This window comes from Papilio polytes, unplaced genomic scaffold (genome assembly GCF_000836215.1).
Source record: "Papilio polytes unplaced genomic scaffold, Ppol_1.0 DF824269.1, whole genome shotgun sequence".
In the NCBI taxonomy this organism is placed as follows: domain Eukaryota; kingdom Metazoa; phylum Arthropoda; class Insecta; order Lepidoptera; family Papilionidae; genus Papilio; species Papilio polytes.
The window spans coordinates 4,386,556-4,402,301 of record NW_013524935.1 but is presented as its reverse complement, the minus strand read 5'-3'; the positions used below and the strand labels follow the sequence as shown (position 1 = coordinate 4,402,301).

Sequence of the window (15,746 nt, the reverse complement as noted above, 5' to 3'; positions counted from 1 at the left end):
TCTGCGGATGACGGTAAATGATAGATAGGAAGGGGGGAGTGTTTCGAAATTGACGTCATTCTTATTTATTTATTTATAGTTTATTGTTCACGTACAAAAAGATTATTTCTAAAAAGAAATTTCTTCCAGCACACCTAGTAAGTGGGACTGTAAATGTGAGAGGTGGCTAAGGCGCGTACAATACTAAAACAACTCAATGTTTTAATTTCGTCAAACTGGTAATGACGTCAATTTTGGGAGAAGGGGGAGATCTAAAGTCTGAAAAAATCGATGACGTAATTTATGGACGGCCCCTAAGGGTTTAATTTTTTTTTTTTTTTTAATTCTGAGAGCTTCAAAATTGAGCAGAATACTGTAAACTGTTTATAAATGTTGCAGAACTAGCAATAAAATTAAACATAAAACCATTTAAATTATCTTTTTAAAATTGATATAAAGAATTGTGCCATTTTCAAAGCTCTGAGATTTGATCTTTGGCTCTTACATGAATAATACTCGATATGGGAAGCGCATTTCGGAGTTTATTATAGAGAATAAAATCCTTAATAAACTCCTCTTAATGGAATTAAATATTAGATTTCAGTTATACTAGTTATAGTCAAATGTAATAGATTTTTAATTTCAAATAGAACCTCGATAAGTTAAAGTCCAAGGGAAACACAAAATATTTAAAGTTTCAGAGGTTTTAAGTTATCAAAGGTCTATGTTATAGAGGTTTTGGGCTCTGATGGGAAGGGAACATATTATTTTTTGAAGTTATAGAGGTTTTTAAACTATCGAGATTCTACTGTAATAAGCTTCAAAACCTCTTTTATATCTACCCAACATAACTTAATATTATCTTATTATAACTTCATATATTTTAAATTTAATCGCAATCTTAGTTAACTGGGGAATCTCCTTGTTATGTCTTTATAATATTTGGTCATAGAAAGATTATAATACCAATAATATTTCAAAATGTAGTAATTTATTTCTATATAACACTCATGGGCATCGCCAATAAGTTGAATTCGCTAAAATAGCGAAAACAGCCTTTAATTGTCAGAAAGGGCGCATAAAAAGAGCATATTTCCATTTTTATGCGCCCTATGAAGCATGATTTGAATGGGGAGGCCCCTTCAAATCCACTTCCAGAAAGGGTTGGAGGGGAAAAGAATATAAGGCCTCCCGTACACAAAAAAAACTCAAAAATGTTAATTTGAATATGAGTAAAACCACGAGCTCCCCACTAATCAGATCATCTCCTGGCAGCGCCCATAAACTCAGAAACTAGGTTTGCGTTTTATGCATGAATACGATTATTACCGCGGAAACCCACTGTCGTACAACCTAACCCTCGCATATTACGGTAAAATATGGAACTAATCTCTTCGCGTAACTGGCGTAAGATGTCAATTGACACACTCAGGTTAGGATTTTATATTCGTAGAGCGTGCGCACACCCGAAACTAAACTATCGCACAACTGTTTAGTCGCACTTTGATTCCTATAAGGTTATATGAAAATACACACTACTCGAATTTTAGTTATGCAACTAAACAAGTCTGCGAAACAATCGACAATCGCAGAACTGTTGTGCGATAGTTTAGGCTTGTAATAAAATATGTTGTCTTTATTATTTAAAGAAGAATGAAAGAGATAGCGAAACGTTTTTATACAAGTGTTTCGATTTACACAAATCCGATGAAGACTAACATGATATACACAACAATTTAATTTTCCTCACTAGTAGTTCCCGTGCGGATTCATCCGCATGAAATTATGAAAATTTTATTTTATTGTTTACATTTGTCAAATTATCAATTGCAAATGTCAAAATGACATGACATGACAAACCTTAGTTGGCAGCAACTTACCCACATTAGGATTTTTATCCAAAACCTTCACCCTCTAAGTTTAATGGCGTTAAAATATATAGCCTAAAGCGTGACATAAGTGTAGGGCGTTTTATTAAAAAAAGAATTATTGAAAAACATGCTGTAATTGCTGACATCTTAGGCAACAAAGTAGTGTGTGTTTACGCTTTATTATAATAGTATAGATTAATATATTTAGGACCTGTCCCACTAAATTGTAATTTGTCTGATAACTATCCAACGTGTAAAATGTGTGTTGGAAATATCGGATTTTGTTATCTTATCTGACAGTGACGTTTTTAAGCTATCTGAGCATCTATTAGCCAGTGGTGGGACAGGCTCTTAATCTTTGTAATATTTCCTGACTTTTTTACCTTTTCTTATGTATCGAAGTAATTTTTATAAATCCTTTCACAATTAGAAGAACATCGCCATTTTGTAAGATATGTTTTTTTTAAGAAAAAGAAATCTTTGTTGCGTTGATTTTCTAGTTCAAAAATACGTGTATGAAAACATAATTAATATCGGTGGCTCCTACGTAAACTATCGCATGTTTGAAACGCAAATTTTTCAAAACAAAACTTTAATACAATTAATTTCAATGCATCAAACATAAATACAATAGAGACCAAAATCTACAGCTCTAAAGCCTGCTACACACGTCCAGGTTTATCTGACATTTATCTCAGACAAATCTGTGTAAGTTAAAACAAACTTAAAGTTACTTTCAAATGTACACAGCAATTAATATATTCAGTTAATTTTAAGAAGATAAAAGAAATAGGTTCACTAAAACAAAATACAATCGCAAAATTTATGGCTTATAACGTTTTACATAGGAGCCATCGATATAAGGTTTTTTAGACGTAACGAGTGTAACGACACTAGTGTTTCAGTCGTGAATTATTATTTTTAGTAGCAAATTTTTAATTCAGTAAATTACGTAAGAACATCGAATTATACTCAAATTAATGTAATTACATGCAATTTGTAACTCGTTTCACAGTCGATATTTCATTCTGTTTTGAAATCGATTTTTAACCATTTACAATGAAATGACCTTGTTAATAGCACATTTAATTAATCTTGTTCTTATGATGTACCCAGGTATTTAAAAAAATGTATAGACGAGGCATAATGTACATTTTTTTCTCTGGTAGTTCTGAATGGTACTATGTTGGTTGTTGAACTTGTATGTGGTTTTGAAAACCTATCCATAGATAGCGTTAGTGAGATAATGTAAAAAATATTTTAGATGACATTACCTCCTCTATATCTTTTGAAACTCTTTGAACCAGATATGTAGTCAATTATTTTAACTCATACTTCATGATAGATAACATCCTTATTAAACAACTTAAAATGACATTATAATAGTATATTTAAATTTTAAGTAACAAAATTTTAAGACCACATTCGTTGTATGAAATAGTGCTACAAAAATTTATTCATAATATCTAAATAAGTTGATAGATTTTTTAATATCACGAAATGAGAATCGTGTATTGGAAAGTTGCCGCGTTCGTGACAAATCGATGTTTGTATCGATTACGAATCGACAATCGTAACTTGATGTACAAAATTGTTTTTGCGGCTGACAAAATACAGACAGTACGAGTACTTGATACAAAGTTTTTTGCCACAGTGGTAAACAATATTTGTGGCTGCGTAAATCGGACATGAATCGAGGTAAAGTGATTGTCATTTCCGGTGGACACGTGCTGGTTGACAGTCGCACGTCGACACTCCCATAGCGTGGTGTTATCTGAAACCATAACAAGAAAGTGTTTTATTAATAATGTCGAAAGTAACACGGGTGTTCATTCAAAATGTGGAAAGTAACATGAGAAGGAAGTCGTAGATATCGAATGATTAATTAAGACTAAAAAGAAGTACTTTTGAAATAGAAGTAGATTCGTTTAATCGTCGATCGCTAGAGAAAGACACTTTTTTTTAAGCTACAGCGTTTAACCACTAAGACCGAGGGCACATCTTTGACGAAGCTATTGTAGAACTGTTGTGTGTTTCTCGATTGTTTCGGAGCCTCAACTGTTTAGTTCGACAATTAAAGCGAGTCTAAATAGTTCTGCGAAGTTTTTTTTCATAACATAAGGTGGCAAACGAGCAAGCGGCCGCTACCCATAGACATCCGAAGTTGCAGATGCCTTGCCTTGCCTACCCGTACCTGACGGATGAGGAGACGCACAGAAAGAGGATATTTCCCCTTCCTATGCATCTCCTCCACCGTCAAATCCACTTCCCCTTCCCATCCTCCTCTTATAAAAAAAGGGTAGTAAAGAAAAATGGACTTAAATTAGGCCTCCGGCACCACACTCATCAGACGAAACACAGAATTGCTTCCATTTCATGCCTGTTTTCTGTATGGTCGTGGTATTACTGGGGGCGTGCCGGCCCATTCGTGCAAAGATGTTAAAGCGGGCTCTACCACTAATTTAGTCAAAGATGTGCGCGCGCTCTATGGGTTTGTGAGAATTGTCGAAGATGAAGGATTTTTAATTATATTCTCGAGCATGGCCCATCATTTTTCCAGCTTATATCAACCACTGGGTCTCTTACCTTAAATTTCAGATAAGATAAGCATTATGATACTTTTAAGACACGGGTTTTTAAGACGGAAAAAAGAGGTGGAAGTTATCAAAACTATAAAAAAACGGAAATTGGAATATCTTGGGCATATTTTGCGTGGACCGAAATACGAATTGTTACAGACTATCATTCAGGGTAAGATTCTAGGGAAAAGAAGTCCAGGAAGGAGAAGAACATCGTGGCTTAAAAATCTTCGCCAATGGTACAACAAAAGTACGCGTTCTATATTTAGAGCTGCTGTGTCCAAACTTCAAGTCGCTGTAATGATTGCCAATCTTCGTTAGGAGACGGCACCAAAAGAAGAAGAAGACACGGGTTTCTTACCACGATTTTGTTGTTTTATATTCCGATATTAAAAAAATTACTACCGTATCACTTCAACATAGACAATGCAACTGTGCTGAAATATCAGGAGCTCAAACAACCTAATCTTTGTAAGAATCCTGTTTCTTACTAGTATTATATTTAAACAAAATACCACGACAGTTTAAAGTTGTAAAAGACAAGCATTAGGTCTTTTAAACAACATTTTCTACAGTAGCTACATTTCCATGTGAAATGCGTATATGCGTAACATCTCATACTAATATTATAAATGCAAGAGTTTAGATGGATGGATGGATATTAGAGTTTGTAGCGTTGTTAGAGTAGTAAACGGCTGGATGGATTTCGATGAAATTTGGATGTAGAGGATCGTCTAGAAGAACACATGGGCTACTCAATTTTGTTTTTTTAATCCACGCGAACGGAGTCGCGGGCGAAAGCTAGTTTCTAATATTTAACCTACCTAGGTCCGTGCCTGGATCTGATCATATGCGGTGGCATTTCGCGACGCTCCATTTCGTCAGGTCCCAGTTGCAGACCTGCCACCAGCTGCATTATCTCGCGTTCCTTTTTCAACTCCTCACGACCTGTCTCCACCTGGAATCAAACAACGTAATATTTGTATAATCGTAATGAGAAACCAATTAAATGTACTGTTTTTATTTAATTAACTATTTATTTATACTATGCAACGAAAAGGATAAATAATGTCTTTTTATTTGACAGTATTACCTACATTAAGAGGAAACATTTACATTTTTGTGTGTATTGGAATAACTCAAAAACTACTGGGTCGATTTCAAAAATTCATTCACCAGATAAAAACTGTGTTATCAATGAGTAACATAGGATTTGTTATCTTTTTTTTAAATTCACGCGGGCGAAGTCGCGAGCAACAGCAATAACATGCTAAAATCCAGTTGACATTATTTTTGCAACATGAAAGAAATATTTTCGGATATTGTAAGAATTAATAAATTAAATAAAAAAGCATTTTATTTCCAGCAACTAATGATACATTACAATGTTTCTTTTAATTGACTACTTTGACATTTCAAATTTTTAAACTAACAGGGTGTATTTTTTTAAGTCTGTTGTAATAATAATAATAAATATTAAGAATTTTGGTTAGTAATATATAAAAACGAGACGATTAGCGCGCGATAGAGAGACGTGGAAGAAACTAGGGGAGGCCTATGTCGAAGGACAACCTGACACGCAATTGGATGCTGGAAAAATGTGCATACATACTTTAATTAAAAAAAAAACTTTATATTTAACTTCAACTATTTATTTTATTATTAATAAGTTGTAAATATTGTAAATTGTCAGCGAATAAAGGCTTTATCTATCTATCTATCTATCTAATATATAAAAACAGATATAAAACAGTCATAAAACTGATAAAGGTTTTATAAAATTAAGGATCTCAAACATTTTGATTATGCATTCTAAGTATCCGGATGACCTAGACAACAACTGTTATAATTCAATATCAGAGGCGAGGTCGAAAACGAGATTGGTGACATTTTAGGTTATTGAATACATTTAAAGAGTTATCAAACTAGTTTATGTTAAAATATCTAATTCAAATAATAAAAACACTCAAAAAATATATAACTCTAAGCAATTATATTCAACTACAGAATAAACAAGATGGCGGTTTCGAAATCTCAGAAACACTCCTCTAATAATAATTAAATACCATCATAATTTTATTAAACTAAGCATTCTCTTTACTCATAATAATACTTTTATGTAACATCCTGTATAACAAAAATATTGTTAAATAGCTAATAGCGAAGAGCTTCGACCAACATCTTAAGAAGCTCTCGCTAGACAGATAGATTAAGGGCCCGATATAAAAGGCAGTTATTTTAGAAACCGCAAGTATTGTGAGGAGGTTCCTGTCTCTGCAGCCCTGACTACTGGTTGCTTGAGTCATGGGATTCCGCAGCCGGTTGTGCTCTATTTTTTACCGACTTCCCAAAAGAAGGTACTCAATTTGTCTGTATGTTTTTTTTTACATAATATGTTTTATACTCATTTTTATATTTATATATCATGTAAAATATATTATGTAGTAAATAAGCAATATATAGATTGTTAAAAAGCTGATTTACATGACTACGTTTAGTATTGAAACCTAAAAAAAATATAAAAAATGATATTAATTCTTTATTTAGAGTCTCGTAGTTGTTGCAATTTATTGACATGAACGCTATAGGTCAAATTACTCACCGGTGCAATGGAAATCGAAATTCTTAGAATAACATTAGGTCATTTTATGAATTGTGAACCGTTTATAGCAAACAATATCAAATATCGTAAAAGAATTTTAAACATACTTAAAGTACTGCAATAAATATAAAAATTGGAGATCATATTAGTTGCTACGATTCGTTAAATGGTTATAACTTTCAGTTAAATTTTATGGCCGGTTTCCCAGCTACATTTAACCATTCGTTAGTGTTTGTAGTTCGATAACTTCATCAAATGCGTTTCTGAACTACGTAACTTAATATTTACTCCCTTAAAACTTAAGTCAACCTAACACTGATAGTAACCCAGCATAAGTTAGCTCGCCACCGCTTATTGAAAATTTTTAGGACGTACCGTCAATATCGTCGATGTCGAGTGATATTCTTTTAATGGAATCAAATTTTGAATTTCGAATAAAAAGCACAACATCATAAACAAAAACGTACAGTCAGCTGCATAAATATGTATACATTTACGACAATTAAGAAACCTTTCCGGGCCTTTATTTTCAAAATTACGTATACACGTATTCATCAATTACATATCTGCATTGTTGGAAACAGACGGACAGATAAGTGCTTCTGTATTTTTAAAACCAAACGCATATAGCAGTTTTTGGTGCTTTGTAAATATATAAATGTTTATGCTGCCGACTGTACTGTGTACAAATTCACAATTTAACTCATGTACTGGTTATCAATGATTCTATAAACACCGCGAGCTGAATTCTGGACCAAAGTAAACGGGCCTATAAGGAAGCGATGACTTCGTAATCGCGTCCGCATGTCGCGTCGCGTGTTGTGCAACATGTTACGTGACATACGGTGCGGTGGCTAATTGAGTGCACGCCAATTTAACGTCTTGACGTCCCGTTAGAGTTCGCTTGCGTTTGCGTGTCATCCAAACTTAAGACAGCTTGCAGAAGATTTTTTTTTTTATAAGTGTTACGCTAAGGGACATAGGAAAGGGAAGCAATATAGTTTAATATGCAATAGCGCCTTTAGGGACGGTTTTATTGACCTCAAATTGTTTGTTGTTGATAACTCAAGTTTTGTCACTAATGATCTTAAGATTGGATGGATGTACTTCTTAACAAGAGATAAGTTATGCAAAAGGATTTAACTTTAAGCGACATTAAATTAGTAATTAACTCATAAATAATAAACAACAATATAGATATTTTAACATTTCGCAACTTCTTTAACTCTGCAAAAATGTTAATTAAAGATAGCCAAGCATTTTGTTAATAAAACGAAAATAAGGTAACAAAAACAGATAGAAATATAATCCTAGAATAGGATAATCCAGTCGACGCTGTTTACGATATTTTGACCACTGTAACACACCTGGGGACGCACCCATATTTTATGAACATAAAACAAATGACAAATCACTATTAGAAAACGAAATCTATAGAAAGTTCCGCTTAACTTTGTCACATTAACAAGCAACCATAGATAGTAATTACCGACAGCGGAATGCGTGGAGGCGCTGTTAAATTTAGCCACAATACACCATTAGCGTATAAGAAAGCGTTGAAAGTGAAGACGTCTGTTAACCCGCAACTCAATGAATCACTGTATAAGATTCAATGAATATAATACACAATGATTTATAACTATGATAAAACTTTAATTATGGAGATATCAACAATAGAAAGTGTAAACACAGATCACAAACAAGAGTACTAGTAAACGCTTGGATGCCTCCAGTTTCTTATATCGAAACTTTACAATTTATAGACATTAAGATCTCAATTCATTCATTGCTATAATCTTACTAATAAACTTATACTTGTATTATAAATGAAAAGTTTAGATGGATGGATGGATGTTTGTTAAAATTTGTAGCCTAAACTGCTCAACAGATCTCGATGAAATTAGGCATGGATGACGAGGATAGTCTGAAAGAACACATAGGCTACTTATTTTTATTTTTTTGACTTCCACGCGGACGGAATCACGAGCGATAGGTAGTGTTTTTTATAATATAGGATAAATGGCGAAAGAGCGAAACGAACACTGACCATTGACATCGACAAATGCAGATGCGCTGTCTAATCTTAATCTACTTATGAGACGCAAAAGAAAGATAACATTTCCCACAATGCTACCTCCTCCTTAAATTCCGCTTTCAACAAGATGGAAAAGGGAACTCAAATTATGTCTCCAGCACACAATCATCAAACAAAGCGAAGAATTACTTACTGCACGCCTTTGTACCGTCGTGGTACTGGTCCAGGCGAGCCGGACAATTAAAAAAGATGGTATTTCATTCTTCAGGGAGTGGTGATGACAGCTGATAGACATGTATGGAAGAGTAAGTACTGTGCCGACCTTCCATAAGGACAAGGGCAAGTGGATGACAACTACAGTAATATACTTTGGAAATTTCTATCACTAGTTACCGGGTCACTAAAATTATCAAAATACAGGAACACTGGTGGTGGTGGTTGATGCAATGGGGATGACAACACTACTGTGGTATGAGTCTAAAGTCGCTTCTACATCAGTGTGGAAACACACTTGTGTAGTTAGCGGATACCGGAAGAGAGAGCGATCAAACTACTGTTAAACGACAAACGCCTCTTTAAAGATGTTCTAACCTACTATTCATTTTACTATCAGATATGTTTTGAACACGGTTTTAGTATTAAATATCTAGATATAGTATTACATTATCGTAATACGTACACGAACAGTGCGACTAACTTAGTTTAACCTACAGTTGTCTCTTAACTTGAGGTAAACTCTAAGAACAAATTGACAAGAGAAAACAAATTTGACTTCAGAAATACATTCCTACATTCATAATGTCTACGCTATGAAGGTTAAGAAAGCATGGACTGCTAAGTTGACCGCGCGCACACCTGATTAAACTATCGCACAACTGTTTAGTCACGCTTTACTACAAGCTTACATAGAGGTGCACACACTACTTGAATTTTAGTTGTGTAACTAAACTTGAAGGGGCCACAAAACAATCGACTCTCGCAAAACAATTGTGTGATAGTTTAGTCAAATGTGTTCGTCCGCTCTCAGTGTTTACTTCTGCTACTAAACATGGCTGGGACTCCTTCGCTATTTAGTTACGAGTGTGCATTAACTTCCAAAAATTTCGTTTTTCCATCACTCAAGTGAATATTTCAACAACATTGCAGTTTCCTAAGATTTCACCTCTACGAGCATTATGTATTGAGTTAACACAATCGTATGGCAACAAGCAACGAAAACCGAACGTGTTTATGATTCCTTTGTACTCATTTTGTACGCAACTGTAAAACACAGAGTCGATACATCGACCCATAGACCAACGGACACAAAAACTGTTTACAATATTGAACGCGTTATACCTTGCTTATTGTATAACCTTCGCCCGCTACTTTGTCCGAGTGGAATTAAAAAACAAATAAAAACGAGTGGCCTATATGTTCTTCCAGACTAACCTCTATATCTATGCCAAATTTCATCGAGATCCGTGCAGCAGTTTAGACTATAAACTCTAACAAACATCTATCCATCTAAACTTTCGCATTTATAATATTACTACCTGGTCCCAATTCATCCGCATGAAATTATAAAAAAAATCATTTTATTATTAACATTTGTAAAATTATAAATTGCAAATGTCAAAATGACATGACATGATGTCAAACCATGGCAACCTTGGTTCCTTGATGTTGGCAACAACTTATGGTCTCTTTCCCACGTTAGGGTTTTTGTCCAAAATAATTACCCCTAATTTCAACAGCCTTAAAATATATAGCCTAAAGCGTGACGTAACCATAGAGCTTTTTATTAAAAGAAGAGTTATTCGAAAATATGCTGTGATTGCTGACATCTTAGGTAACAAAGAAGTGTGTGTTTACGCTTTATTGTAATAGTATAGATAGTATAGAAGTATAGATTAAGAAGTTAACAGAGCAAGTTATATTTATTAAACGGTTATATTTATTTGCATTCTTTTTATGACTTCTTTCATAACTACAACACTGAATGAAGACATTCAAGTTACTTTCTACAAGTTAGTGTACATTGTTTATTTGCACCTCTTGCCTACGTTGTTTGTGTTAACCAGTATACTCTGTATGAAAAAACTACATGAAAGAAAATACATGTACAGTCACGTTCATTGCTGTTATTTCCATTTAAAGAGCCACCGCAGACTACACTTTTTATCAACCGTTTAATCGGTTTGAGCTGTCAAGCCAAAATCATATAAAACTATATAGGTTATGGGAAATACATTGTAGGTAACAATCAAAATGTTTTGTTTTATGAATAGGGGCTAATTTAGAATGATTGTAAAGTGTAAAGCAGTTTTTCTGCAAAATCAAACTCCGAGAACAGCCCATGGAGCGTCCACCGAAGCGATTTAAGATCTCGGCGGCCTCCTTATCCGGTAATAATAACTAAGTAACGGTCCGTGCAGAGGCTCCTGAGGGAGCCCTCGAGCTTAGTTACTCAAAAACGAGGTTTAGGCTAAGCGCCATCTGCGCTCGTCCACCTAAAATCCGGTGAATCTGTAAATGCCTCTTTAAGGAAAACAGTGGCCATTTAGTCACAAAAAAAAGAACGGAGGTGACTGTACTTGTAAGATTTCTTATTATTCAAATATAACCGATAACATCCTGATTATCTCGTCGTTGAAACATAAATAAAATAATTGTTAGTGTATTTTCTTTAAACAAGTAAAAGAATGGTCATTTACAAATATGCTTCATACATATTCATGCTTTCCTCATTCCGTAGCGCCCAAGGCTAAATTAGGCTGTTATAAAACAATACAAGACGAAAGCAGACGACCGTGAAATGTTAACTCGTGATGCACGAATTTCAACTATGCTACCTTTTTTTTTTTTTTTTTTGTCGCGGGGAATGCATTTACGCACTTCACCGTCCATGCTGCGGAGGCAGCAGGGACAGTTTCGTGTGGGACTCCCGGCCTTAATCCCGGCCGGACTACCCACTAAACCCCGCGGTGTTCTCCTTCGCCCAACCGGGCCGTGGCATCTACGTTAGTTTATCCACGACCCGGCTAGGGGGAGCCCCTTGGTAAGGGCTCGACACGTGTAGGGAGGGGTGAGATGTTAAACCCCTCCCATCACCCTACGATGATGGCCCCCTCGGAACACAAGAGGGGGCACATCCGCCAAATTCGGCGCGACAGGTCCCCCGACCCGTCGCGCGTGGCCCTCTCAGTTCATCTGCAGGGCCGCGGCGTATCTCGCACGCCGGCGGCCCCTCGCTGGAGCCCTGCGGGGCGGCAGCGTTTCGCCGGCACGTTCTCGTACCCGCAGGGCCTCTCTTTTGGCCACCATCACCTCGCGTGCAAACGAGGCGACGGCGGCCCAGCTCACTTCACTGCCGACCATCGATCGTATGACGGCCGGCAGCGACAGATCCCGTCCGATTGCGCCAGTGAGCGTGGCGCGTTGAGCATCCCAGCCCGTGCACACAGCGAGCGTGTGCTCGGCTGTGTCCACTTCGCCTGACGCGCAATGTCGGCACCCGGGATCCAACTATGCTACCTTTACTAAAAGTTCAACTTATGTTTTAACTGACATATATATTTGAAAAGCAGGTTCGTCTGTCTGTTGTTCCTGGTTGTTCAATTTTCAAATATTTTTTTTCGACCGACCAACCGACTCCGATAAAACAATCTCACTAATAAATGCGAAAGTTTGGATGTATGGATGTATGTTTGTTACTACGAGTACATATCTTCATACTGGCTCAAAAGATCTGGATGAAATTTGGAATAGACGTAAAACACAGTCTGGACAAACACATAGACTAAAAAGCTTATTATTCCGCGCGGCCGGAATCACGGCTGAAAGCTAGTAACTCCACAATACAGACAAGAAACAAGACAGTTTTCCGTTTTAGGAGGATTTTCATATTTTGTTACTGTCGGTAGCATTTTGTTTTAGAATATTTTATTTTGGAGTCACATTATTATATGTTTTAACAAAGTATTCAGTAGATTTTTCCTTACAAGTAATAGACATTTGTAGATCAAGTTCGATATCGTGCAAAGGGTTTCTCCTGCATGCAGAAACAAGTGTTGTCTATGACTGCGTCTACACCTTACAATGTTGTAAATAGTTATCTAGAGCAAACGGAATGAAAGCTAGTAAAAAGGTGTTCAAATAAAGTTAATTAGAAATGTAATAAAAACTGTTAGCAAATGGTGACAGTCATATGTCATTTGTTTTATATTTCAAAACGATTTCTACACACGAATTAAATCAAAATGCAAAATTAATTCAACAAATAAGTTAAAGACTTGACTTTAGACGTGTTATGCCAGTGCGCTGTAAAATTATTGGAATAAATAAAATATATCGCAGTAAGAGCGGGGGCACATTTGACTAAACTATCGCACAACTGTTGTGCGATTGTCGATTGTTTCGCCTTAATTGTTTAGTTGCTCATCTAAAAATCGCATGTGCGCACCTTCATATAAGCTTAGGAAAGCAAGAATTAACAGTTATGCGTTAGTTTAGTCAAAAGTGCGGTCTAAGATGTAGATTTTTTTATTGCAAAACACTGTTAAATAAAACATTTAATCCTTATCAACTATACAATAAAATAAGATATATTAAAAAAAACACAAAGTAATTAAAACAATAATAAAAAAGTAAGTAAAGGACAAAACAAATATTTAGAATGATAATTGCAATGCTAACCGGATTGAGTACCCACTCAGCTATATATGCTGGATGCTTCTAATTGGAGTACCCAGCGCTGATCTTCCGCAAATCGTATGGATGGTGAAGATTAATAAAATAGTGGACAACTCCGCCTGATCTATTTAATTAATCAGTAGACAGTCACGTCGACAAGTGTATGTACTCACATTCACGTTTGTTCAAGGTAATTTCAACGACATTGTATCACAGCTGGCTTGCTTCCATACAAAGTAAATTATACATATAATATCGTAACATCTAAGGAACATTGATCTTTATTTTTGAAGTAAAGGTTAGCATTCTTTTTGAAGTAAAGGTTATTGATATATTCACAATATTTATAACTAGCTTTCGCCCGCGACTCCGTCAGCGCGTAATTTAAAAAAACAAATGCAAGTAGCCTCTGTGTTTTCTAGATTGTCGTCTACTAATATCAAATTCCGTCGAAATCCGTTCATCCGTTTAGGCTACAAACTCTAACAAACATCAATCCATCTAAACTTTCGCATTAATAGTATTAGTATGATGGAACAAAAATATAAATATTGTCATTGTTACTTAATTCATTTTATTATCTTTACAAAGTTAACGATCGTATGGCTGAGCGATTATCGTGCACTAAGTAAGTCGGGGTCACAAATACAAATTAGTCCAAACGGGTACTGTTTCAATTGACATTGCGTGATTTATTAATAAAAAAAACTATGTATTTTTAATTATAATTTAAAAAACATTAACGTCAAAAGAGGGCAAGTTAGAGTATCAAAAATTATAACAAAGATGTAAAAACTAATAGAAATGACTCTTAAATCAAAACTGACGAAGATGAGTCTATACTTTTGCTAATATATAAATTGGTTTTACGGCTTCGCACTTTTTACAGGTTTTACTACAGCACAGGGGAAGCTAATGAAGGAGCCAAGGCTCTCATGAAATGTATATATATTTTAAAGTTAAATAATAAAGGATTTATTTATTTTGATAAACAAGGCTATTGGGTCGATTTTGTTTATGTAGAAACATAAAGTATTATTGTCTATTGTTGGAAATTTGTTTTCACGGAAATAATTGATAAGCATTGCTACGAATGGGGAAATTAACCTAGAGTTCGTGTTGTTCTTTCTAATTTGTAAGCGATAGAAAGGGATGAGAATATGCCAGTGAATATAAGAGAACCAGTTTACTATTTGCTTAACTTTAAAGCCTCTTGTATTGATGCCTCGTGTAATGAATTGCTCATGCATTACGTTCAAACACTGGCATAAAATACTGCCGTGTACCTTTATTGATTAAAAAAAACTCAACTAACAATAAATAAGATTTGCAATCACAATTTCGTGTAATTTTTCGTGTTTATTTTATTGTTAAAACAAACCACGCCGTCGCCCGCAACATTCGGGGCTTTGAGAAAGTAAAATATACAAAAAGTCGACCGTCGAGTTTCTCCCGCCGAAACCGATGTCATTGACCGATTGACATTCAATACACAAGAGACGTGTTAGAACCTGGATTCCCTTATGACACACCTTGTTTTTTTAACAATGAAACACCATATTGCTATAAGATCAGTAATCCGGCGAGTTGCCTAGGTCTTTTTGCCCAATTTCACCAGAACCTAACATTTTCTTAGATGTTTATAGGTTAATTATCTCTCTGAATTTAACTGCATTTAAGGGTCCCTAAATGCTCATTCTATGACCTTGAAGTTTGAGGAATGGTTTGTAAAAATGACCATTACCCTCTCACCACTTATACAAGCAAGTCTTCAAAAACATTTTCAATTATATATCAGGATTATTCCCAACTGTCACCCCGCTCTGGTCCCGCGTGAGGACAGATGAGAATAAAAAGTTTTATACGTCCCACCTTTTGCGACGATAGGACGGTAGGAACTTATTTTATTTCATAACGGATCCATCTGTCACATTATTGGTGATAGAGGGACTAAAAGGTGGGACTGATGCAACTTTTTATTCTGAAGTGGAGACAGAGCGTAATTT

General features: G+C 35.3%; 1 protein-coding gene across 1 annotated transcript in view; it reads right to left on the bottom strand.

Moving 5' to 3' along the window:
• Positions 1-2,951: 2,951 nt before the first annotated feature.
• Positions 2,952-15,746, bottom strand: part of LOC106109356 — a 28,201-nt gene continuing 15,406 nt past the window's right edge. The window contains exons 2-3 of the mRNA XM_013290829.1: positions 5,254-5,387; positions 2,952-3,624 (exon numbers count right to left, since the gene is read on the bottom strand). Coding sequence (XP_013146283.1) covers positions 3,621-3,624; positions 5,254-5,387 — 138 coding nt within the window. The 3' untranslated portion in view covers positions 2,952-3,620. The remainder of the gene's footprint in view (positions 3,625-5,253; positions 5,388-15,746) is intronic.